A 27,751-nucleotide genomic window follows, 5' to 3' on the forward strand; every position below is an offset into this window, starting at 1 on the left:
GAACTGCTTTCTCAGTAGATGAGTCTGAGCTTGGGATTTACTAAAGATTAAGACTGAAAAAAGATAGTGATAACGTCAGCTAAGGACTAATGTAAACAGTCAGTGACCTTATTGGCAGATCTGAGAACCACCCTGCTCCCAGATAGTATCTACGTTCAGATCCTTACTGGCCCTATCTAGGTGGCAGCCTCCAGAGAGGAAGGCTACCCCCGAGTCAGAGGATCCCTGTGACAACACTCCTTCATGCCCTCAGTTCACCCAACCAGCTTTTCAGCTCCAAGGTTCTGTTCCATTTCTCTAGAAGGTAATGACCAGCACAATCTCACGTTGCTGCACTACAAACCATTACCATGATAGACATAAAGAAATAATCTTAGGAGTAATTTCTGGCAAATGAAGAAACATTCAAATGTTTCTCTAATTATTACTATTTAACAAGATGTGGAAAAATAAGAGGGTGCACAGGAAGAGCCAATGAAAACTAGGAATTTAACTCTCGAACCTACAGTTCCAAATACCCCACGATTTGGAATGCTTAATTGTAAGTCAGCCCTGGGTTCCTCCCCTGCAGATGCCAAGATGGCAGAAGTCTGAAACCAAGATGAAGTTTCCAAAGCAGCCTAACCAAAGACCCTGTAACATAGTAGAACCATTTAAAATATATAGGTAGTAGCTTCCCAATTTTCTCTAATCCTATGTCCTTTCTTCGCCTACCAAAAGCTTTTATCTGATTTTTTACTCAAAAAAAATGCCTTATGATACATACTTATTCACCTTGTTACATAACTGACATGAATTGAAAGGACAGGAAAGCATCCCTCTGTGCCTGCTTAGCTGTTTCTATGGTGGACCCCTCATTGCTACAGCACCTCCAGCTCTCACCTTCCACCACAGTCTGCACTATTTGGCCATTCAGAGGTAGTGCCTCTCTACTTAAAACTGCTCCCTCCTGGCTCTTCCCTTATCCTTCCCCTAGAAGCTCAATGGAGGATGCAGGAAGCTGGAAGAGGTTAGGGGAAGGGGGACAAGGGGAGAGCAGTCGTGCAGAGTATGTCTGCTTGGCTGAATTGACAGGGGAAATGCTCAGGACTCTGGTGGCCTAGGATAAGTCTGCTAATGCAGAAATGTCCTCTGGATAAGACTGATTTTGCTCATTCTAACCTCACACTGCCTCTGCCTCCTATATTCCTTCCCTCTCTCTATTTGGCATCACACTCCTCCCCAAAGGCAATGACCATAATTCTATTTCCACAGCACCTAGTATTTGCCACTGTGTACAGGGACACTTGAGGAGTATAAGTTTTGAAGAGGAAGGATGAGAGGTGGGGAAAGTAGCCCCAACCCATTTTTCTAAAGCTCCATTCTGGAAATTAGGGCAAGGTAATAAAGGCAGGAGCTGGAGAAAGCTGGGGGCATCCTGGAACCTAAGTAGAAGCTTAGGTGGGTAGTTAGCTGGTATGCATCAATACAGTACAAAGGAGTCTCAGAACTGGTCACCACCCCTGCCATGCTCATTGTTAAATATTTATGATATTACCCTTACTTACAGCCATGGTGGTGTGGACTCTAATGTATTCATTAGAAATCCATAATTGTTGCTGTCGAAGTCTCCTAAGAAAGCAAACATTTGCCAGATGCTAGAGTCTCCTCTGCTTCAACCCTAATCCTGATCAGCTCTTCCCTGAAATCATCCCATCCCAGGCCAAAGGTAAGTCCAGTTTCACAACGGCTCTAGGAGCCTGCACAGAGAGCAAGACCTTAGGGAGTTCAACCAAACACTGAAGACCTTGGTCTGTCTGGAAGAGACTGACAGTCTAGTAGAAAGATAAACTGAAACTGTACAAAATGAACATAGGAAAAACATTGAGCTAAAATTAAATAAAGTGCTCAGTTCCTGATTAAGCAGACAGAACTCAAATACTTAACTTCCACTCCCTCACTGAAACCCCACGAAAATGTAAAGGTTTTTTGGCGGGGTGGGTAATCATTATTATTTTCTAGTATAAACTTAAAAAAAAGAGAGAAGATCACAGCAACAAAATTTCAAAAACTGGAAAGCAAAAGGCCCAGTGTTAATTAATTTGGAAAAAAATTAAAAAATAAAATTTGAATTACAGAAAGCCAAGAAACAATACCATTTACTCTGCATAACCCCTAAAAATTCAGGAATTGGAAGATTTAGGGCTGGACGTGGGGCTCTAAACAGGAAGGTCAGTTGAAAGTCTGTTTAAGAAACAAATGTCCACACAGTCAGGCAGCTGCCCACCCCCTACAGAAGCCTGGAGGTTTATTCTTTGGAGAAGATAAAACAGGATGAGGAGGAGTAAGAGGCAAGATACGGCAGGCAACACTCCCTTTCTGAAAACAGAGAGATTACATAAATGCCTACATGTTGAATAATGAGAAATCACCCCTTAATTTATATTTTTCAAATACGAATTTTTGTATTTGAAGTTTGTTAAGTACAATTAAACTAAAATAATAGTAATAATAAAAATAATTATTATTGTAGTATAGTGCAAGTCCCACAATCCCTAACCAAAATCCTTGAGGTCAGATATGTTTCAGAATTTAGGAAGTTCTAAGTGGGGTCTAGGGCACCGCTGGTAATTTAACACATTAATATTTCTGCAGTAAAATGTCTGAAGAGTCACACTAAGTGGGATAAATAAGGAGTAAAATTAACCTGTCTGTTTGGGTCAAGTCTTGCTGCCAACTTAGTTTTCATGCCAAACATTTAAGAAACAAAACAAAATAAAAACAACTTTTGGTTTTCAGAGGTTTTTGGATTTCAGAATTCTAGAAATGGAATCATGGACCCATACTTGGATATAGGGCCTATCCTTCTATTCTGATGCAATTTTAAAAATAAGCTACTCAAGTTTTCTGTGCCTTATTTTCTTCATGAAATGAAGTAGGGCAAATATCTTCAAAATTAGATAATAAAAAGTTCAAGTTGTTACCTCTTTCGTTGAGTTTTTTATTAGTAATCAGGAAACTGATTAAGAATAGTTGAACAGATTATTCAAACCAATTTCGGTAGCCACTGAGTGTATCACTCTAAATTATCCTTCAGTTTGCCACTTAGCACTCTTTCTTGATGATGAGGATCTTCAACAGTACCAGGAAGATGGAGACTTCAACTACAAACAAACACAAGCCCAGACAAGTCCAGACAAAATGGTGACATGAATGGAGTTTGCTGTCAGTTTCCCAAACTCTTGACCTATTTATGCCACCCCCTCACATCGAGAACTTCACATTGTCCCCACAGCCCCGCACCCTGCCTAGTCCTGCCTCATTCAAAAGCCTGTCCTCCTGATTATGCCCAACTTCCTGTCTCTAAATCAAAATCTAGTCTATGTCCCATTCCCTGATGACACAGCTATTTACATTATAAAGTTAATAATAAATACACTTAATTCATGCAAATGTGTTAACAAGTTTATTGAGTTGATATGTTGCTCTCCTAGATCAGTGGTCCCCAAACCAGGGACCAGTTTCGTGGAAGACAATTTTTACACGGATGGTGGTGGGGTGGGGGGCGATATATGATGGTTCAGGTGGTAATGTGAGTGATGGGGAGTGCAGAAGAAGCTTCACTCACTCGTCCGCCACTCACCTCCTGCTGTGTGGCCCAGTTTCTAACAGGCCTCGGACCTGAACCGGTCCAAGGCCCAGGGGTTGGGGACCCCTGTCCTAGATAACACAATTTCTATTCTGCCAGGGGCATTTCAAAGACAAAGGTGTAACCAACTAAGGTACTTAGGGGAAGGGAATTAACCCTAACTAAGAGCCTATTATTTTTCAGGCACTATGCTAAGAACTTTGCACAAGTTATTCCATTTAATCCTCATTTATTATCCCCATGACAGGTTGGTATTATAAATGTAATTTTTTTACAGGTGAAGAAATTGAGGCTCTGAGAGGGTAATTTGTTTAAGGTCACATAGCCAGTCAGCAGTAGCTTCAAGATGCGAACCCATCCTCTTTCCAGCACTCTGCCCTATGTCCTTAAAGAAGTGAGGCAATATAAACACCCTGGCCACCAGCAGGAAGAGGATTGTGAAATAGGCAGGGACTTGAGGCCCCCCAGAGCCAACCACATTCTCCTGCTATTTCCTTCTTTCTAAATTTCTGGTTACCCCTTGATGCCCACTGATCATTATGCCAGACACAAATCTAAGAGGCCCATTCTCATGACAATTATAAAAAACCTGTACATGGCTACAGCACTCATAAAATTCCCCAACGAGAGGACAAATAATTAGGGATGACTGCTCTGTGAGGTTCACAGAGGGCAGTTCGTTTAGCATGAATGTAGAAGATGAACATAAAAATCAAAAAAGTATGGTCCTGGGCCTCCCTGGTGGCGCAGTGGTTGAGAGTCCGCCTGACGATGCAGGGGATACAGGTTCGTGCCCCGGTCTGGGAGGATCCCATATGCCGCGGAGCGGCTGGGCCCGTGAGCCATGGCCGCTGGGCCTGCGCATCCTGAGCCTGTGCTCCGCAACGGGAGAGACCACAACAGTGAGAGGCCCGCATACCGCAAAAAGAAAAAAAAAAAAAAAAAAAAGTATGGTCCATAAAGTGTCCTTGACACAAAATTAGCAGATAGAAAACACTCTGGACTTAGCTACTGCCAAATATACCCATGCTTGTTGCATGCTGCTTATACTGGTGTCACACTGAGGGGAAGCCTCACATAAACTCCATGAGGCCAGGAATGTTTTCACTGCTATATCCTCAGTGTGTAGAACAATGTCTGAACTGAGGCAACTCAATAAACATTTGTTGAACAAATGAATGAATTTCTTCACCTCCTTTCTCTGGAATTCCTCATAGCCTCTTATCTCTTCCCCTCCTATATTTATCCCACATTTTCCAAATCTCTAAACTCTTCTCCCAGATCTTTAGTCCTTCCCCTTCTTCTTTCAGCAGAACCATGTTTAAAACAAACAAAAACATTTTTACTGGGTATATGTGTATTTCTAGTTAGCTGAGAAATGGAAACAATGAAAAGAGAAAACATATGGTAAATGCAGAGTACCTTCAATTCTTATCAAGTGCAGACAGATACATACTGAAATTGTAGCAGCTGTGTTTATTTCATAATTTAGGCATTTGAAAAAAAGTGCCATGTGTTTATTTTAATGTCACTTGATGTCAAGTTTAAAACATGAGTTTGTCTACATGTTTTACCTCTTTTCCTAGAGAATCTTTTAATATTTAAATATAACCTATATCCCTAATCCCCAGCCATCATCACATATCAATCTGGGTGGAGGTGAGGGGTGAGGGGGTGGAAATCCCTCATAAACTGTGTGTTGACAGAATGCTCTAAAATATATTCTAACTAATAAAGTTGGAAAATAAATTTGGCAGCAACAATCTAAGCTTTGTTGTATTTCATAAAAAGATCTACATTTAAAGGAAATAAAAACATCACATGTGCAGTAGCACACAGAGTTGCTATGGTAACAGACTACATTTTTTATATTTACTCTTCAACTGTAGTACATATGAGCTATTACAACCAAATAATGTCAACATCCATTTCCTCCTGATCATATAGAGGTCTCTGGAATAAGTTGTACTTACAGTTCAAGGAATCCTCATTTTTTTAACCAATCTTCTTCTGCCTTTTCTAGAAATCATAATTAAAATACATATAATAATGATTAATATTTGCCATTGGGATTAGGTTTGCACCATCATTTAACTCACACAGGGACACTCCCCAAATGAGAAAAAACATAATAAACATAAATGTCAGTTTAAACATTTAAAGTGTTGCTCTGTGTGTGTGTGTGTGTGTGTGTGTGTGTGTGTGTGTGTGTGTGTGTGTGTTTAGGTAGGGAAAACGTCTCCATGGGAATGAGGAGAAATATGTAGAAAAATGTATTTGGTTTTACTACCTGAGCACACAAACAAATCTACTTTTCCCACAGCTGTGTTTATATGAACAGTTAAGAAATACCTACTATCCTGAACTATATAATTCTATGTTTCACTAAACCTTGATTTTACTATTTATTTCAAAATGTACCTCTGGCATTGCCTTTAGGCACATTTAAGTCACTGTCAACTAATGTAAACAGAATACCAGCCACCCTCTCCTCATTACATTACACAGAGTACTGGCTTTTCCAGAGTTTCTGTTACCTTTCTAACCTTCCCAACCAGTCCTCCTCCAGCTACCTGGAAAATTAACAGCCTGTCAGAACCATCATGGACCACCAGAACATACCAATAATGAGGTGCTTCCAAGTCAAGTAAATATGAATCTAATTTGTAGCTGTTACTTTATTATAACAAGATAAGATTGAGGGCTGGACAGGAGAAAAAGATGTAAAGAAGAATAAATGACTCTCCTAAAACGGGGACCTCAGTCACCCACAGTTGGCCCTTATACCAGCCTACACTACAACAAAGGGAATTAAATGCAACTTTCTCTTTGGGACTAACTGAAAGAAACATGCATAGATTATCCACCCATCCACATACATTCTTTCTCTAATTTAATACAATGGATGTAGCTCTTCATGTTACATTTGATGGAACAGGTTTTCTTTTGTTTTTTTTAAGAAACTAGTTAGAGGGCATTATGCTAAGTGAAATAAGTCAGACAGAGAAAGACAAACATTATATGATATTGCATATGTGAAATCTAAAAAATGTAACAAACTAGTGAATAAAACAAAAAAGAAGCAGACTCAGATATAGGGAACAAACTAGTGATTATGGGAGGTGGGGGCAATATAGGGGTGGGTAAGTGGAAGGTACAAACTATTGGGTATAAGCCAGGCTTAAGAATGTATTGTACAACACAGGGAATATAGCCAATATTTTGTAATAACTGTAAATGGAAAGTAACCTTTAAAAATTGTATTAAAAATTTAAAAATCAGTAAAAAAAAGAAACCAGTTAGAGAAGGTGCTTTGAAAGCCATAAAAATATACCTCTACTGACGTCTTCCACTGCAAACAGATCATCTTCAGTGTCTTCCTGTCAAGAGGAACCACACAGTCGTCGGGCAACAAAGATTCTGTGGAAAAAAAAAAAAAGAACAAATTTCATCTCTAATGTCACACATATTTTTACCCTAAATATGAAGATATGCAAACATGATATCTAAACCACCATTATGAAAAAAGCCTGGTTTTGAAGATATTTCAGTGATAGCTAAAGCAGGACTTAGTCTGTCTCAGATCTCTATTAGTAAACACTATCCAGACTCAATAAAAATGCTTATGTATATATGTAAAGTGATATGTATCATAGTTCATATTCTCATGTAAGTACAAATATATACACATCAGTAGCTTCAAGTGGTACTGTCACAGGGCATAAAATTTAGGTAGACATCCTTTCCTGTGACATGTATAAAACACTGCAAGTACAGCAAGTTTAGTTTTCTTGCAAATTGCTCCTTCCACATAAGAGTGTCTGGGGGAAAAAATCCTTACAATTATGATGCTCATAAGAAAGTCCAAACATTGATTTATACCTATCAGCCATACCAAACCATAGAAAATATTTTTCCTATACTCGCATATCCCTAGTAACGTGGGTAGTTTGGTTTCTTCAGGCCTATGTATGACTCTACTATATAATCCCACTGTGTCTGCAGAGCTCCTAATACTAGAATTCATTTGAGTTCCCTATTTTATTTACAAGGTCATAGATACACCAGAGCTTTGCATGTCCAACCTAGGTAAACGAATTAGTTTACAGCCTCCACTTCCAGTTTTCTCCTTTCCTTTCTTTAAGCATACACCATTTCCAAATGTAAAATTCTTTCCCTCTGTTTTTAAGTCCTATTTGTATAAGCACTGCTTATAATTCACTTCCATTTGGAGCCATCCCAGACAAAACCATAACCCCATATTCTCTTCAACAATCCCTTTAGCACAGCTAACCTCACTCATAAAATATTCATAAGCTTCTCATTTATATTTTCTATGTGCAATAATTTTGTTTTGTGTTAGTCTTGTCGCCCCATTTAGAAGGTAAGCTACTTGATGAATGAGGTCTATTTCCTCTAAAAAGCTTTCCAAAGCTTAATTAATGGATGCTGGATCATTATTGTTGATTACGATAGTATTGTACATTCAAGGGAGGAGGTTTAGAATCTTTTCCCACTAGTGCCTTCATGCTTTCTGGTGCCAATCTAAGGCAGTGATTGTTAATATTTTGGGGTCATGGACGTCCCTGAGAAGCTGCTAAAATCTATGGACTTTCTCCCAGAAAAATGGCACAAAATGCCACAAAGAATTTTGCATATGACTTCAGAATATGGACTTTGGACTAATATTCCCGACTTAAAATGACTTCCATTATCTTTTTAAATTCTCCAAAGCAAGTGCAGTTTAATTTTTAAAATTGGTATGTTTCTTTGGTGCATCTAGGAGGATAGAAAATTGCAGCAAACAGTTACGATGTGATTATTCACAAAGTTGGGAAAAATGATAAACATGATGCCAGAACAGGTTGATAGTTGTGACTCCTCTGACTCTGAGACTTAGCTAATCTTGGCTGTGAGCTGAGTGGACCAAATTTGTCCAGAACAGCAGAAGTTTAGGAGCAAAGTAAAAAACATTGGAAATCAAGCTGTTAGAGAACCCTAGGCTCCCTGGTAAGTACAGAAGAAAAAGAATAACAGGAAGATACAGGATGCAGGGATTGGAGCTTTACTTCTTGGCTCTTACAGCTTCTGTCCCCAAGGAAGGGGACACATGCAATTGTATGAAATCATTAACATGTGCAATTGACTTACAGATAAGGAAAAGTTGGGATATGTGCCTCATTTCCTCTTTAAGATATTTAGCATCTTGCATAGGCATACTATTTAGCAGAAATTTACTTAGAATTTTACTTGCAATATTAAAAAATCATATTTTCACTTTTTTTAATTCACAGGTAGATTTTTCACTTCCAAAAACAACAACCTTAAGAGCCCAAAGAACTTTTCAAGTCAACCAGTCAGACTCCTTCCTAACCTTCTTTTCAGTACCCTTCTCAGACAGTTCTTAAAAATTAAATTCAACTGATTTCAGATATTTTTTTCATCACTTAATCTTCATTGTCCCCCTTTTACTATTCTCATATCTATGAGCTATAATGTGAATGAGAAAGGAAAGGGCCATGCGCCAAACAAGGGAAATGTAGAAAGCAGAAAGATTTTTCTTAAAGAAAGAAGTCCATCTCTATTTGTTACATAATCACTGTTTGCCTGTCTCATTCTTCATTCTTCCCACTGTCTGTTGAAACTAAGAGTCCAAGTATTCAACATGCTCAAAGACATTTCAGACGACTGGCTGTGGAGGTGGGGTGGGGGTGGGGCATGACTCCACTGAGCACCATTTGCTACGTGTCCTCCACTTCCACCGCTGAAAAGTATCGCAACATCAATTAACTGCATGAAATCAATAACATGAAGTAGAAACAGCGCAAAAATTACTCACATATATTAAATTGGACTTTTTATTTGTAGCAAATAAACTCAATTTACCCACTGGAACTCCAGGAGATCCAAAAAGCTTTACTAGTTGAAAGGCAAACTCTTGTGATAATGGTAGCTCAAGGGAATCAAAGTAGTCAGTGCTTGTTAAATCTTGGTTATCCTCTGTTTGTGAGAACTGTAATGGTTTAGGTTCTTCCCATGTCTCTAGCTTTTCACCAAAACTTTCATTTAAAAAGTGAAGATCAGAATTGACCCTAAAAGAGTACAAAGTATCAGGTGGGCTGCTTAAAATTTCTGAAGAAGTGAACCTTACATCATTTAGTTTACCATCTACTCTCCTCTGAGAGTTGAAAGTCAAAAATGGTTTCTTGCTTGTAAAAGATATCTTCCAAAAGCTAGATGTATATTGTAGCATAAGAGAAGGAATGGGGCTTTTGTAAAAATACACAGAGTGCCTTAGTCTATTAAATAGCAGGTAATGAGAATAAAATTGTCCACCAACATTTAGAAGAGAATCTTTGACAATGTCAAAGTAAAACCATGATGGATGATGATTGAAGGTCATAATGTTTTGCTTATCCTCTTCTTCATTATTTATTTCTGAAATTACATCTTTTTTTTCTTCCAAAATAATTTTTATTCCATGGCTTTCTGTTAACAATTCACATTTCCCAATTTCTTTTACATTGATAAGACTCTGTCCCAGTAAGTTAAAGTTTGGTGCCAAACTGAAAATCCTTTTCTGCCTCCTTTTTTTATTCTTTGTTGAGTGTAAGGCATTCTTTAGGCTATCCAGCTTAAGGAAGTGGCTTCCAAAGATATTTGTCTCTGTTTCTATGATAGAATCTATATTCTCAGTTGGAGGTGACAAATCATCATTTTCTATCGATAGCTTCTCTTCTATCAATGTTTCAGGACTGTTTCCTGGTCCTGATGCTCCTTCAGAAGGAGAGATCAATTTAATCAATTGTCCCCTGTTGTCAGGATGAGCCAGTTTTTGCCATCTATCTCTCTTTGGTCTCTGTTCACATATAAACTTATTAGGTCCCTCAGGCCAGCTACCAAAATAGGGTTGTCTATCAGAGCCCAACTGTAATTCTTCATCAGAGAAATCATTTGAGAAAAAAGCCCAATAACTGTTTTTAGATGTATTTACTCCTTGTTCCTTTCTTAAAACTTTATCTGAAGTTCTGGATCCATATTGATGGTACAGACTTGTTTCATTCAGGAGACTCTTATCTACCATCTCTTTCTTCTGCATAAATGAGCACGGGGTTTCAACAAATCGGTCTTGGATGTGAAATGCCATGACGTCCCTACTTTCAATATGCTTTTCTACCTTTGTGCCAGGGCAGTCATCACTTGCTACATAGGGGAGATTTTGAGTCACTGTTGAATAAGAAACAGAGCTTTCATTTGGCATCAATGACAAATTTAGAAACAAGTCATCATCTTCCTTGGGGAGGAAATTCTTTGGTGTATTGTCCAAGTCAACTACCGACATAACATGTGGCAAACTGTTTTCAGAATTTATGTTTTCCTGTCTCTCATCTTTATGGACATTCACAAAATCTCCTACTTCATTTCTCAGACCACCAGTTAAGGAACACTCTGATCCTCTTTTGGTCTCTTCTAAGTCTTCCTCTTCACTCTGAGATGGGTCCTGATCTTCTGGTGTAAGATAACTTAAGGTTTCAAATGAGTTTTCCTCCATAATTTTATTATGACTGTTCTGCTTTTTTTTCCTTTTTCTGTTTCTCTTCTTGGCTTTGCTGAACCTGTGCCCAGTTTTCTTCAAATCTCCTTCTCTGAAATATAAAAGAATTAAGAAATTCATAATTTAATTACCTATATAACATTATAAACTAAAACATTATACTCAACGTGCAGATATACAAATCATTAGTACAAGAGATTCTAAAGTGTGTGCCCACTTTGTACTATATTTTAAAAATCACCTGTGAAAGAGATATACTTTAATCCTCTAAATGATTGGGTTGACCAAAAAGTTTGTTTTCAGGTTTTCCATAACATAGAAAAACCCAAACAAACTTTTTGGCCAACCCAATAAAATAGCTAGATTTTCTCTAGAAAAATAATTACGTCTAGATTTTCTCTAGACGTAAAAACTTTGGCAATTAAGTTGCTCCATCACACTGTAAAGAACAGTTGATAATGAGCAGCCAAGTTCAGTATTGGGATGATATGCTTCCAACTGCCTAGTGAGCAGTGGTTCTAAACCAGAGGCTCCACCACTACTTTGTGGGGTGTGTGGAAATGTGTGAAGGCATTTCTGGTGGTCTCAATGACTGGAAATGTGTTACTGGCACTTGGTACTGAGGCCAGGGGTGTTAACCATCCTGCAATGCCAGGGACAATTCCACAGTGAAAAGTTATCCCACCCAAACGAGCAATAATGCTCTCATCAAGCACACTAAAAGTTCACGGTGCCCCCTTAATTGAAGGCAATCTTTGATCCTGAGAGAAAAAGGAGGATTTAGGAAATTTTCTAATTTAGGATATAAAGGTTTAGTTATCTTCTCTTCCACAATGTACAGATGGAAACATAGTAAAATGTAGTAGAGGAAGGACAATAGATACAGCTGAGGAAAAAAATCCAGGGTAGAGGAATAGAAAAATAAACACTTAAACAAACAAACAAACACCGAAGCAGAAAGAGATAACGAGGAAAAGAGAAGTTGGTCAATTGGCTGGGTGTTGGACAAAAGAACTTATTAAAAACTGCCCCAGCCTCTGGCCTGGTTTATTCCATCCCATGCTGCTGGGCAATTTTCAATAGTCAGGACCCCTGAATACCTTGTTCTTTGTCAACTAATTGCTGCTGCCCTTGTTTATATATTCCTGGATGTTGGTTTAGAAAGAACATTAAGGTTGTAAATCAACTACACTTCAATTAAAAATTAAATTAAAAAAAATTTTTAAAAAGAAGTGTTTATAGCTCCTTATGCCACCAGGAATTATAAGGTTCACAATGCTACTTTGAATATTGGCTTTAAAAAAAAACTATTTAGTGCACACTCACTATATGTTAAGATTATTTAATTGCTTTACATGTACTAACTTACCTAATCTTCACAATAACCATATGTGGTAAGGCAAATGCTAGTTTTACCCCCAACTCAAAAAGGCAACTGAAACAAAGAGAAGCTGAAGAATCTTCCCAACTACAGCCACAATATAAAGCAGCATGGAGGTTCTTCAAAAAATTAAAAATAGAACCACCATATGACCTCGCAATTGCACTTCTGGGGATATATGCAAAGGAAATAAAAACACTAACTCAAAAAGGTATCTGTACCCCATGTTCACAGAAGCATTATTTGCAATAGCCAAAACGTGGAAACAAGTGCCCATCAATGGATGAATGGATAAAGAAGTTGTGGTATATATATACAATGGACTATTATTCAGCCATATAAAATGAGGAAATTCTACCATTTGTGAAAACATGGATGAAACTTTAAGGCATTATGGTAAGTGAAATCAGTCAGACAGAGAAAGCCAAATACTGTATGATCTCACTTATATTTGGCATCTAGAACAAAATGAACAAAAAAACTCATAGAAAAAGAGATTATATTTGTGGTTACCAGAGGCAGGGGTCAGGGTAAGGGGGAATTGGAAGAATGTGGTCAAAAAGTACAAACTTACAGTTATTAGATAAATAAGTATTAGGGATTTAATGAATAACACAATGACTATAGTTAACACTGCTGTATGATATTTAGGAAAGTTGTTAAGAGAGTAGATCCTAGGAGTTCTTACCACTGGAGAAAATTTTTTTTCTTTTATTTTTATTGTATCTCTATGAATTGATGGATGTTAACTAAACCTATTGTGGTAATCATTTCACAATGTATGTAAATGAAACCACCATAGTGTATAGCTTAAATTTACACAGTGATATATGTCGATTATTTCTCAATAAAACTGGAAAAAAAAAAAAAGAAGAATTTGCCCAGGGTCACATGGCTACTGGCAGGATTCAGACCAAGGCTGACTGGCTTTAGATTCTATACTCTTTTAACCATTATACAAAATTGACTCTCAACTAAAAAGGAGAATTTTACACTTCCCTTCTTTTCCTCCTCTCATCTTCAAATTCTCACATGTGCACAAACACAGAGATGTTTATGCTGGCAAGAGTTGAGTCCTTTTGAGGGAAGCAGCTCTTGGGCCCTGACTCCTACTATCACTACCCTAATAGTGTCTTGAGACTTTTTTCTTTTTCTCTCTCTCTCTCTCTGTACGAAAGCAAACAAGGAACACCACCAGAAAGTGCGAGAAGGTAGTGTGGAGCAGGACTCATCTCCCTAATTGAACTTTACATCAAGGTTTTATAAGAGCAATGGGAAGACCAGGGTAGATAGCCTATTAACTTAGGCCGATGGACACAAGGGGCTGGCTCCTCCTGGAGTTAACTCATTTGTCAAGGGGTAGAGGTAGTGAAGAGTGATCACATTCTGGATATATTTTGAAGGAAAGACAAGCAGGAATTGAAAACAAATGGGTTAGAGTATGAGAAAAAGATAATAATCAAGCATGAGTGCAAAGATTTTGGCCTGAACAATCGGAGGGATGAAGTAGCCATTTGCTGATACACAGAAGCCTGTACAAGGTAGGGGTTTGGAGAGAGCGCTGCTAAATCAATTGCCTCAAAGTTCAGCTCAGAGTCTTAACCAGTAAATTAATCTGTCCCTATAGCAGAATTTAGAAAGTAGAAAAGATGACGGCTTCTCTAATACTCCTCAAGGGTTCCTATGTTTTTTAAATGGATTAAAATCTGATAGCTACTTTGAGAAAGGACCTGACAATGATGAAAACTCATGATGCCTGCAGAGAATTTCACATGGATCATGAAAGAATGAGGTGGCTTAAAAAATAAACTATTAGAATCTAGGAGATCACGCAATTTATTAAGGCAGTTTGCTAAAAGAGTTAATCAAAGAAGTCTTAAGGCTTGGAATTTCAATTAAAAATACAATACAATGCCAAGAAGTATGAAAATCCAAAGACTAACTTTATAAGGAAGTGTGTCAGAGACTTTTTCTAGTTCTGCACCATGGAAGCTCTATATAGTGACCACACTTGTTCTAGTACTTGGAACAGGACTTCTGGAAAGAAAAAACAAAGCAATAACAGGGACTTGTGAAGCACCTGGGAGATAAGAGAAGTGATGGTGGTGATAACTTCTGTGAGAATGTATACATTGGATGTGCCTAATCAGTAGATGTGTTTATGTATTTATAAAGTGTGAAAGGCTCATCAAACCTATGTCTCACTCATGCTGATTCACTTAGGGATGAATGGCACCACTGAAAGAGAAGAAGCATCACTAAATATGTTAGTCATGGAGAAGAAATCAGAAGAGATGGACGCATGGGCTGTAGCTTTAGAAAAGAAAGGAAGAAATAAGGAAAGAACGAATGGTAACATATCTCTGATTAATAAGATTTTGCTTTTTAGATAATGATTTAGAATCCAAGCTCCTGGGTTCAGATGGAGTGTACTTTTTAAGAATTAGAAAGATAGTGTTTGCTAAGAGAGAAGCTAACCTGACCAAGTGAATTGTGACCTGAAGACAAAGGTGAGAGAACATCCAGATAAAGCCAAAATTGACTGCTATGGAGAAAAAAAAAATATATATATATATATATATATATATATATATATATATAGTTATTGCTTAATGTTCTTCATCAGGAAAATAATTAAGGGAGCCAGAAACGTTATTTCTTACTGCAGAGGCCTATACACTAATTCATGAAGCATGGGCAATACATGAAGTAAAACTCAATTAAAATACACAGATTATAAAAGAGAGGTCTCACAGCTTTACGGAATGACTGTGGTTGAAATAATCCAGGCCTAGGTCCTCTTGGTTCAGTAATAAGCTAGTAGTGGGATCTTGGGCAAATCAGGTCTCCCTTCTGAAATGGAGATAACGTTACCTTCGTGCAGAGTTGTAAAGATTAATATAGATGCCCTTAAATGACCTCTACCTAACCGATGACAAGTTCTTTCCATTGCCTCTGTAGAACAGAATAACTAATGCCAATGACAAATACTTGCAGCTAGATGGCTGTTCTCTAGTACAACCACACTTTCTGCTCCCATTATTTAGGGCTGCATATTTACAAGCAGTCAGGTGACTTTACTCCCAAGTCTGTTTATACTTATCATAATGGTACTATAATTATATAGTTTCATTAAACATTATGTCAATCAGTAGAATATGAGTACAAGAAAGAAAGTTTCTATAAAAATTAAATTGAAGTAAGTGACTCAATAAAGATAAAGTACTAAAAGATTGTTATCAAATTAGGTTTAGTCAGGATAACCATAAGGTTTACTTAAAAGTCATAAAAACCTATAAGAATTCTTTGGGTTCTCCCTCCAATTTTCATCAACAGAAACTAGAAATTCCTTAAACCTACACAGTATGGTCAATTAATCTACGACAGAAGAGGCAAGGATATACAATGGAGAAAAACAACAGTCTCTTCTATAAGTGGTGCTGGGAAAACTAGACAGCCACATGTAGAAGAATGAAATTAGAACACTCTCTAACACCACATACAAAAATAAATTGCAAATGGATTAAAGACCGAAATGTAAGACTGGAAACCATAAAATTCCTAAAGGAAAACATAGGCAGAACACTCTTTGACATAAATTGTAGCAATATGTTTTTGGATCTGTCTCCTAAAGCAAAAAGAAACAAATGGGACCTAATTAAACTTAAAAGCTTTTGCTCAGCAAAGGAAACTGTCGACAAAGCCAAAAGATAACCTACTGAATAGGAGAAAATATTTGCAAATGATATGACTGATAAGGGGTTAATATCCAACTTATATAAGCAGCTCGTACAACTCAATATCAAGAAAAAAAAAAAAAACCCAAACAACTCGATTTAAAAATGGGCAGAAGGGCTTCCCTGATGGCACAGTGGTTGACAGTCTGCCTGCAAAGGCAGGGGACACGGGTTTGAGCCCTGGTCTGGGGGGACCCCATATGCCATGGAGCGACTGGGCCCGTGAGCCACAACTAATGAGCCTGCGCATCTGGAGCCTGTGCTCCGCAACAAGAGGGGCCGCGATGGTGGGGGCCCGCGCACCGCGATGAGGGGTGGCCCCCGCTTGCCGCAACTAGAGAAAGCCCTCGCACAGAAATGAAGACCCAACACAGCAAAAATAAATAAATTAATTAATAAACTCCTACCCCCAACATCTAAAAAATAAAAAATAAAAAATAAAAATAAAAATGGGCAGAAGAGGGCTTCCTTGGTGGCGCAGTGGTTGAGAGTTCGCCTGCCGATGCAGGGGACGCGGGTTCGTGCCCCGGTCTGGGAGGATCCCACATGCCGCGGAGCGGCTGGGCCCGTGAGCCATGGCCGCTGAGCCTGTGCGTCTGGAGCCTGTGCTCCGCAACGGGAGAGGCCACAACAGTGCGAGGCCCGCGTACCACAAAAACAAACAAACAAAAAAATTGGGCAGAAGAACTGAATAGACATTTTTTCAAAGAGAACATGCAGATGGCCAGCAGGCACCTGAAAAGATGCTCAACATTGCTAATCATCAGGGAAATACAAATCAAAACCACAATGATGTATCACCTCATACCTGTCAGAATGGCTACCATCAAAAAGAACACAAATAACCAACGTTGGAAAGGATGTGGAAAAAAGGGAACTCCGGTACACTGTTGGTGGGAATGCAAATCGGTGCAGCCACCATGGAAAACAGCATGGAGGCTTCTCAAAAAACTAAAACTAGAACTACCACATTATCCAGCAATTCCACTCCTGGGTATATATCCAAAAAAAATAAAAACTCTAATTTGAAAAGATATATGCACCCCAATGTTTGTGGCAGCATTATTTACAATTGCCAAGATATGGAAGCAATCTAAATGTCCATCAACAGATGAATGGATAAAAAAAATGTGCCAGATACACACACACACACAATGGAATACCACTCAGCCATAAAAAAATGAAATTTTGCCATTTATAGCAACATGGATGGATTTGGAGGGTATTATGCTAAGTGAAATAAGTCAGACAGAGGAAGACAAACACTGTATGATATCACTTATATGTGGAATCTAAAAAATAAAACAAACTAGTGAATATAACAAAAAGAAGCAGACTCAAGATATAGAGAGCCAACTAAAGGTTACCAGTAGGGAGAGGGAAGGGAGAGTGGCAATATAGGAGTAGGGGATTAAGAGGTACAAACTATTGTGTACAAGATAAGCTACAAGCATATATTGTAAAAAAAGAAAAAGAAACTAGAAATTCTTGAAAATGCATTACAGGTGTGATTTATACATGAAAAAGGATAAACTCTATGAAACAGAATCATACATAAAGATTGGTGAATGAATGTATATATAAGTGTGCATTTTAAGTATGTATAAAATGTTTAAAATATTTGTCATTTCTTAATGATTCCTCACTTTCATCAACTTTTTCCAATGAACTAACCTGCCGCCTGCCCCAATCATGTGATAAAAGTTTATTGTAACTAAAGCACCTAGCACAATGCCTGGTACATGGTGGATGTTTCATAAATGTAACTGTTATTTTTCCTACATGTTAACAACAAAAATAACCTCATATGTATATCACTGAGACTCCCAGGATGCAATTCAAGATTAGAATGTGGCAATGGCTAGTATGACTTATACAAAAAGAGCAGTTGAATAAAAGAGCTGGAAAATTCTCAAAACATGATTTACTTAATATAATTGCAAATGATTAGAAGTGGAGAAATACTTTCTTTTAAAATCGGTCATATAGAGACAAACTGACAAAGCCACCATCTTTATCAGAGATTAAAACACTTTTCTCAGTAATTGATAAAATGAGCTGATCCAAAAAAAGAAAAAGAAAAAAAGAACAAGGATAGCGATGTTATAAAGAGCACAATTAATAGATATAATGAACAAATATGGAATACTACACCCAAAAACTGGAGAAAATACATTCTTTTGAAGCCCATATGGAATATTTACAGAAATTAACTAGGTTATGAGGCTAGCCTCCACATATTTCCAAGAATTACTAATGTACACACCATATTCTCTGACCATATCTTAAAATAACACACACAACTTTTAGTTAACTAGGAACAGATGGGAACTTCTTTAATTAATACTAGTCACTATGAAGACAGAGAGCCAACAAGGACCTACTATATAGCACAGGGAACTCTACTCAATATTCTATGATAACCTATATGAGAAAAGACTCTAAAAAGGAATGAATATATGTATATGTATACCTAAATCACTTTACTGAAACTAACACAACATTGTAAATCAACTATACTCCAATAAAAATTAAAAATAAAATAAAATAGATAACTAGGGGCTTCCCTGGTGGCACAGTGGTTAAGAATCCACCTGCCAATGCAGAGGACACGGGTTCGAGCCCTAGTCCAGGAAGATCCCACATGCCGCGGAGTAACTAAGCCCGTGTGCCACAACTACTGAGCCTGTGCTCTAGAATCCGCAAGCCACAACTACTGAGCCCAAGTGCCACAACTACTGAAGCCCACACACCTAGAGCCCGTGCTCCACAATGAGAGAAGCTGCCGCAATGAGAAGCCTGCGTACCTCAGCAAAGAGTAGCTCCCGCTCTCCACAACTAGAGAAAAAAGCCCGTGTGCAGCAACAAAGACCCAACGCAGCCAAAAATTTAAAAATTTTAAAAAGAAAAACAGAAAAAGATAACTAACAAGGACCTACTGTATAGCACATGGAACTCTGCTCACTGTTCTGTAATAATCTAAATGGGAAAAGAATTTGGAAAAGAATAGATACATGTATATGTATAATTGAATCACTTCGCTGTACACCTGAAACTAACACAATACTGTTAATCAACTATGCTCCAATATAAAATAAAAATTAAAAATACTAGTCATTATGATCCTATTGCAAACATCATTTCTGATGGAGAAATACAAGGATGCCTATTATTACCATTTCCATTCAACATTATATGAGAGATCCTAGGCAAAATAGTTAAACAAGTAAAATAATGAAGAGATTTACGGATTTAAAGAAACAAAACTTTTATCCTTGGAGATGACATAATCGTCTACACATAATTGCATAAACAACTTTAAAAATCCATAGCTAGGGCTTTCCTGGTGGTGCAGTGGTTGAGAATCTGCCTGCCGGTCCAGGGGACATGGGTTCAAGCCCTGCGCCAGGAGGAGCCCACATGCCGTGGAGCAGCTGGGCCCGTGCGCCACAACTGCTGAGCCTGTGCTCTGGAGCCTGCGAGCCACGGCTGCTGAGGCCCGCAAGCCACAACTGCTGAAGCCAGCGTGCCTGGGGTCCGTGCTTCGCAATGGGAGAGGCCACCGCAGTGAGAGGTCTGCGCACCACAGCAGAGAGTGGCCCCCGCTTGCTACAGGTAGAGAGGGCCTGTGTGCAGCAACGAAGATCCAATGCAGCCGAAAACAAACAAATAAATAAATAAATAAATAAATCTATCCAACTGTTTAAAATAAATAAATAAATAAAAATCCATAGCTAAATTTATACCATTAATAAGAAATTTTTCAAGGTTGCAGGATACAAAATTAATATTAAAAAGTCAAATGCATGAGCGATGCCAGCAAAAATGATGGAGTAACAAATTCCAAGATCCTATCCTTCCACAAAAGCACTAAATAAACTGGCAAGGACTGTCAGAATCAAATTTATTGGAAATCTGGAAACTAATCAAGGATTTATAGCAATCAGGAAAAAGCTGAATCAAAGAAAAAAAGTAGCTGAGTCTCAGTAAGAGAGCTTTGTGTATGTTTTTTTATTTATTCTGGTCCCATCTACTGCCCTCCAGATCAGCAGAGATTCTGAAGACAACAGTTGGCATTCGCAACACAGGTCTCTAGTACCAGAAAAAGTAGAGCTGACCTTATTCTCAAAGAATTGTGGTTGTTTGTATTGACTTGTTTGGTGGCACCCTCAGCTCAAAGGACTTGCCTTTACTTTGGCTAACTCGGAACTCTCTTAGGAATGAGGTGGCTTCCCAGGAAGCAACTACTGAACACTGCTGAAGACAAATGCACTAGTTGCTGCCACCAGGGGCAAGGAATAACAGTTGGTATAAACAAGAGATAAGCCAAAAAGCTTGAGAGGAAAGTCTGGGAAGTGAGACACTTTAGGGAATAAGGGTTTTTAAAAGTTCTCAGAAATTCCTGGGAAATTGGAAGGTTATGTTCATGACCAGGGCTGGGTATATGCTCAGAAAAGACCTGAAAAGGCCCTAATCTCTCACCTCTGGCTGACCTCAGATTCTGTGAAAGCAGGAAGTGAAGACTAAGGCAGAGTTGTTAATGGTCTTAGTCTGGAAGGTGTGCCCAACATACACAGAGTCTATCAACAAAGATGGAGGGTTTTTCAACCTTGTTAAATCATCATCTGACCACTAAGCTTTCCCTGAAAGATATCAAGCCTTATTATAAAGTTTTAATTATTAAAACAGTATGAAAGTGAATCAGGAACAGAGAAATGGACAAAGAGAACAGAAAAGAGATTAAGATTGAGGTAACTCATGTTCCCAGATATAAGACTTTCACAGCAAAAGTCATTACAACAATGTGGTATTAGAAGATGGATAAATAAATTTAAAAAATGGAATGAAATAGTTTCCAGAAATAGACCCATGTATATATAGAAATTTGATTGATGAAGAGAAGAAAATGCAGATAAGTGGAGAAAAGACTAATAAATGGTGCTATTACAATAAGTTACCCATAAAAAATATTGAAATTGAGTTAATATATCACAGTATATGAAAATAAAACTCAAAAAGGATTAGAGAATTACACATTTAAAAAAAACCTATTGATAAAAATTTTAGAAGAAAACATTAAAAATATGTTTTATTCCCATCCTTAGGAAAGGATTTCTCAAATAAGGTTTTTTAAAGACATTAATGGAAAAGACCAGTACATTTTTTTACATTAAAATTAAGAACTTTTGTATATCAAAAGACACCAAAATAGGAGTGGATTCTGAGAAGCTGGCAGAGTAGGAAGCAACAGGAATCTGCCTCCCCACTAGATAACTACTGCACTGGCAGTATCAGTCTGATATAAATGAATATTTTGGAACTTTAGAGTCTACTGAAAGCTTGAAATTTCCAGGGTGAAACCTTGGAGAGTAAACTGTGATTAATTTCAGTCAATATCGGCTCTTAGTTCAGTACCAGCTGCCCACACGCACCTTCCCCAGCCCCATGGCAAGCAGCTGTGTATGTGTTCCAGAAGCAGCTTGCATACTATTTGCTGAAGCCAAGGTGAACAAAAAGGATCTTGTCCTCCAAATACAGGGGATTTGTGCCCTGATCACTAATTGTTGATTCTAAGCACAGAAGTGCAGACAAAGAAGAGGGTGGCCATTGTTGCTGCATGTGTCCCAATTGCTGCAAGCCACTTTCCCGCTGGCTGAAGTGACTTCCAGGAGAGTTAAAGGGCTGCCACCCTCTTTTCCCCCTCCCTCATTTTCTTTCTCTCCTTTTTTTTTTTTTTTTTTCTTTTTTGGGAGCCAGACATTAAAGACTAGCACATTCAAAAGCAACTGCATACAGGGAAATTAGAAAGTGACCACACATGTCCAGGGAAAAGTGAAGGCTCAGAAAAGACCTCAGAAGACCTTAAATTTACACCTTAGACTGATCTGAGACTAAAACAATAAAAAGTAAACACAAAAAGAAAGACAAAACAATAACAAAAACCAGCAAACCCTAGTGAAAGGGGAAAAAAATCTGATTTCCAGAGTTACCACATTATTAGATTCAAATGTACAGTTTTCAAAAAAAACTCAGAAGGCATACAAAGAAACAGGAAGGTATGGTCAATTCAAAGGAAAAGAAAAATGAACAGAAATCGTCCCTAAAAAAGAACTGATGGGGCTTCCCTGGTGGTGCAGTGGTTGAGAGTCTGCCTGCCGATGCAGGGGACACGGGTTCATGCCCCGGTCTGGGAAGATCCCACATGCCGCAGAGCGGCTGGGCCCATGAGCCGTGGCCGCTGAGCCTGCGCATCTGGAGCTTGTGCTCTGCAACGGGAGAGGCCACAGCAGTGAGAGGCCCGCGTACCGCGAAAAAAAAAAAAAAAAGAACTAATGGCAGATCTACTAGACAGTCTGAAAACAACTGTTTTAGAGATGCTCAAAGAATTAAAGTAAGATGTGGAAAATGCCAAGAAAATAATGTATGAACAAAGTGGAAATATCAATAAAGAGATAGAAAACCTAAAAGAAACAAAAAAATTACGAAGCTTAAAAGTAAGTTAACTGGAAGGAAAAATTCACTATAGGGATTCAAAGGTAGATTTCAGTAGGCAGATAAAAGCCAGCAAACATGAAGATAGGGCAGTATAAGTTATCAAGTCTGAAAACAGAAAGAAAAAAGACTGAAGAAAAGTAAGCAGAACCTAAGGGATTTGTGGGGAACCATCAACCAGATCAACATGCATATTGTGGGGTCCCATAAGAAGAGAAAGAAAGGGGCAGAGAGAATATTTGAATAATGGCAGAAAACTTCCCAAATTTGATGAAAGACATAAATATAAACATCTGAGAAGTTCAATGAACTCCAAGCAAGATGAACTCAAAGAGACCCACACAAAGACACATTACAGTCAAACTTTCAAAAGCCAAAAAAAACAAAGAAAGAATCCGGAAGCAATCTATTGTACGTGAAGCAACTTGTCATGTACAAGGAATCCTCAATAAGATAAGCAAATTTCTCATCAGAAATTTAACAGGCCAGAAGGCAGTGGGTTGATATATTCAAAGTGCTAAAAGAAAAAAAAAAAACTATCAACCAAGAATCCTATATTAGGTAAAACTATCCTTCAGACATTAGGGAGAAATTAAGACATTACCAGATAAACAAAAGCAGGGTATGTTACCACTATACCTTCCCTGTGAGAAATACTCAAGGGAGTACAGTGAGGTGAAATGAAAGGATACTGGACAATAACTTGAGGCTATACGAAGAAATAAGGATCTCAATAAAGGTACCAATAAATATGTGGGAGGGACTTCCCTGGTGGCACAGTGGTTAAGAATCCACCTGCCAGGGCTTCCCTGGTGGCGCAGTGGTTGAGAGTCTGCCTGCTGATGCAGGGGACGTGGGTTTGTGCCCCGGTCTGGGAAGATCCCACATGCCGCAGAGCGGCTGGGCCCATGAGCCACGGCCGCTAAGCCTGTGCATCCGGAGCCTGTGCTCCACAACAGGAGAGGCCACAACAGTGAGAGGCCCGCATACCGCAAAAAAAAAAAAAAAAAAAAGAATCCGCCTGCCAGTGCAGGGGACACAGGTTCGAACCCTGGTTCGGGAAGATCCCACATGCTGTGGAGCAACTAAGCCCATGTGCCACAACTACTGAGCCTGCGCTCTAGAGCCCGTGAGCCACAACTACTGAGCCCACGCATCACAACTACTGAAGCCCGTGCGCCTAGAGCCTGTGCTCCCCAACAAGAGAAGCCACCGCAAGGAGAAGTCCATGCACCACAACAAAGAGTAGCCCACACTCGCTGCAACTAGAGAAAGCCTGCGTGCAGCAACGAAGACCCAATGCAGCCAAAATTTAATTAATTAATTTTTAAAAATCTAAATAAATACGTGATTATAAAAGCTAGTACAACTGTAATAATAGTGTGTAACTTTTTGTTTTCTACATAATTTAAGAGAGAAATACATTAAAAAAACAATATTCGGGGCTTCCCTGGTGGCACAGTGGTTGAGAGTCCACCTGCCGACGCAGGGGACATCGGTTCGTGCCCCGGTCCGGGAAGATCCCACATGCCGCAGAGCGGCTGGGCCTGTGAGCCACGCAGCCGCTGAGCCTGCGCATCTGGGCTCAGCAGCCGCTGAGCCTGCGCGTCTGGAGCCTGTGCTCCGCAACGGGAGAGGCCACAACAGTGAGAGACCCGCATATCGCAAAAAAAAACAACCCAAAAAAACCATTATTTGTTTGCAAGCTAGTGTTACTGTAAATGTTGTTTGTAACTCTAAATTTTGTTTTCTACATAAGAAACTAATGCATTTAAAAGAATTATGTTTGCTTTCAGGAACACAATGTGTAAAGATATAATTCTGTGACACCAACATCCAGAAGGCGTGGGAACAGAGATATAAAGGAACAGAGTTCTTGTATGTTACTGAAGTTAAACTGGTGTAATTTCAAACTGAAGTGTTAAAACTTTTGAGGTGAAATGTAATCTACATGATAACCTCAAAGAAAATAGCTATAGAATATACACAAAAGGAAATGAGAAAGGAACTTAAACATTTCCCTACAAATAATCAACTAAACACAAAAGGAGACAGTAATACAGAAAATGAGAGACAAAAGCAATAAGGCATATAGAAAACAAATAGCAAACTACGGAAGTAAGTCCTTATCAATAATTACTTTAAATGCAGGGAATTCCCTAGTGGTCCAGTGGGTAAGGATCTGCACTCCCAATGCAGGAGGCCTGGGTTTGATCCCTGGTCAGGGAACTGTATCCTGCATGCATGCCGCAACAAAGAGTCCTCATGCCTCAACTAAGAGTTCACACGCTGCAACTAAGAAGCCCGCATGCCACAACTTAAGCCTGCATGTGCAACTAAGAAGTCTGCATGCCACAACGAAGATCCCACGTGCCACAACTAAGACCCAGTGCAGCCAAAGTAACTAAATATTTTTTTTAAAAATGACCCACATCAAAAAAAAATCTTAAAAAAAGAAAAAGTAAATGGATTAAACTCTTCAATCAAAAGACTGATATTGTCAGAATGGGAAAGACATATGACCTAACTATACTGTCTACAAGTGACTTTAGCTTCACTTTAGCTTCAAAGACAGAAATAGATTGAAAATGAAAAGACAGAACAAGATATTCCATGCACATAGTAACCAAAATAAAGTAGGGTTACCTATACTAATATCAGACAAAATAGATGTTAAATCAAAAAAAGTTACAAGAGAAAAAAGGACATTATATATTAATAAAAGGTTCAATGTAGCAGTAAGACATAACAATTATATAAACATGCACCTAATATCAGACCATCAAAGTATATGAAACAAAACCTGAATTGAAGAAATGAACAGAGAAATAGTTCTATAATTCTTGGAGACTTCATTACCCCACTCTCAGTAATTGATAGAATAACCTCACAGAGGATAAGTAAGGAAACAGGGGGCTTAAACAACACAGTAAGACAACCAGATCTAACAGACATATACAGAATATTGTTCCCAACAGTAAGAGCACACACCTTCTTCTCAAGCACATATGGGACACTTTCCACAACAGACTAGAAATTAAGACACAAATTAATACAAATTTGTGTTAGGCTACAAGCTAAGTATCAAAAGATTTAAGATGATAGATGTCAGGACTTCCCTGGTGATGCAGTGGTTAAGAATCCACCTGCCAATGCAGGAGACTTGGGTTCGAGCCCTGGTCCGGGAAGATCCCACATGCCAGAACTACTGAAGCCCATGTGCCTAGAGCCTGTGCTCCCAAACAAGAGAAGCCACCACAATGAGAAGCCTGCGCACCACAACAAAGAGTAGCCTCCCACTCACTGCAACTATAGAAAGCCCATGCACAGCAATGGAGACCCAACACAGCCCAAAATAAATAAGCAAATAAATACATTTATAAAATAAATAAATAAAAATTAACAAAAAATGATAGATATCATACAAAGTGTCTTCTTCCACCACACAGGAAGAAATTAGAAATCAATAAAAGAAGTAAAAATGGTAAATTCACATATTTGTGAAAATTAAATAACACACCCTTCAACAACTGATGGATCAAAAAAGAAATCACAAGGGAAATTAGAAAATACTTAAGATGAACAAAACCAAAAACACAACATACCAAAACGTATGGGACACAGTGAAAGTAGTACGAAGGGGAAAATTTAAAGCTATAAAAGCTTACGCTAAAAAAACAGAAAGATTTCAAATCAACAACTTAACTTTACAACTTTAGGAGTTATTAGAAAAAGGACAAACTAAACTCAAAGCTAGTAGGAAGAAGGAAATAATAAAGATTAGAGCAGAGATAAACTAGAGAATAGAAAAACAGAGAAAATTAATGAAATCAAAAGTTCTTTAAACAAGATTGATAAATGTGGACTAAGATTAAAAAGAGAGAAGACTCGGGCCTCCCTGGTGGCGCAAGTGGTTGAGAGTCCGCCTGCCGATGCAGGGGATACGGGTTCGTGCCCCGGTCTGGGAGGATCCCATATGCCGCGGAGCGGCTGGGCCCGAGAGCCATGGCCGCTGAGCCTGCGCGTCCGGAGCCTGTGCTCCGCAACGGGGGAGGCCACAACAGTGAGAGGCCCGCATACCGCAAAAAAAAAAAAAAAAAAAAAAAGAGAGAAGACTCAAATTACTAAAATCAGAAATGAAAATGGGGACATTACCACCAATTCTACAGAAATAAAAATGATTATAAGGGAGTACTAGAAAAAAAATGTATGCCAATAGATTGGATAACCTAGATGCAATGGAAAAATTCCTAGAAACACAAATCCTACCAAGACTGGATCACAAATAAATAGAAAATCTGAATAGACCTATAACTAAAACGGAGATTGAATCAGTAATGAAAAATCTCTTGACCAAGAAAAGCCCTACACCTAATGGCTTCACTGGTGAATTTTATCAAAAATTTAAACAAGAACTAATACCAATGCTTCTCAAAGTTTCCCAAAAAACTGAAGAGGAGGGAACACTTTGTAACTCATCTATGAAGCCAGCATTATGCTGACAACAAAGTCAGACAAAGACACAATAAAAGAAAATTGTTCTCTTATGAGCGTTGAAGCAAAAATCCTCAACCAAACTCAGTAACATATTAAGAGAATTATACAACATGAGTAAGTGGTATCTATTCCTGGAATGCAAAGATGGCTCAACATACAAAAATTGATCAATGTAATACATCATAATAACAAAATGAAGGGGAAAAATCCACATGATCATCTCAATTGATGCAGAAAAAGCACTTAACAAAACTTAACATTCCTTCATGATAAAAACACTCAACAAACTAGGACTAGAAGGAAACTACCTCAACATAATAAACAACATATATGAAAAACTCACTACGAATGTCAGACAATGTTGAAAGACTGAAAGTGTTTTCTCTAAGATCAGGAACAAGATAAGTATAATCACTTTCACCACTTCTATTTAATATAGTACTGGAAGTTCTGGCTGGAGC

General features: G+C 38.4%; 1 protein-coding gene across 2 annotated transcripts in view; it reads right to left on the bottom strand.

The window, feature by feature from the left end:
* Positions 1-2,997: 2,997 nt before the first annotated feature.
* The window catches only part of N4BP2L2 (NEDD4 binding protein 2 like 2), a 78,728-nt gene continuing 53,974 nt past the window's right edge, over positions 2,998-27,751 (bottom strand). Inside the window, exons 8-11 of one of the 2 annotated variants that reach the window (XM_060080050.1) lie at positions 9,515-11,274; positions 6,963-7,048; positions 5,602-5,647; positions 2,998-3,143 (exon numbers count right to left, since the gene is read on the bottom strand). In XM_060080050.1, coding sequence (XP_059936033.1) covers positions 5,624-5,647; positions 6,963-7,048; positions 9,515-11,274 — 1,870 coding nt within the window. In that variant the 3' untranslated portion in view covers positions 2,998-3,143; positions 5,602-5,623. The remainder of the gene's footprint in view (positions 3,144-5,601; positions 5,648-6,962; positions 7,049-9,514; positions 11,275-27,751) is intronic. The other variant, XM_060080051.1, reaches the window with a different exon arrangement.

Source organism: Mesoplodon densirostris, chromosome 17 (genome assembly GCF_025265405.1).
Source record: "Mesoplodon densirostris isolate mMesDen1 chromosome 17, mMesDen1 primary haplotype, whole genome shotgun sequence".
Classification (NCBI taxonomy): Eukaryota; Metazoa; Chordata; class Mammalia; order Artiodactyla; family Ziphiidae; genus Mesoplodon; species Mesoplodon densirostris.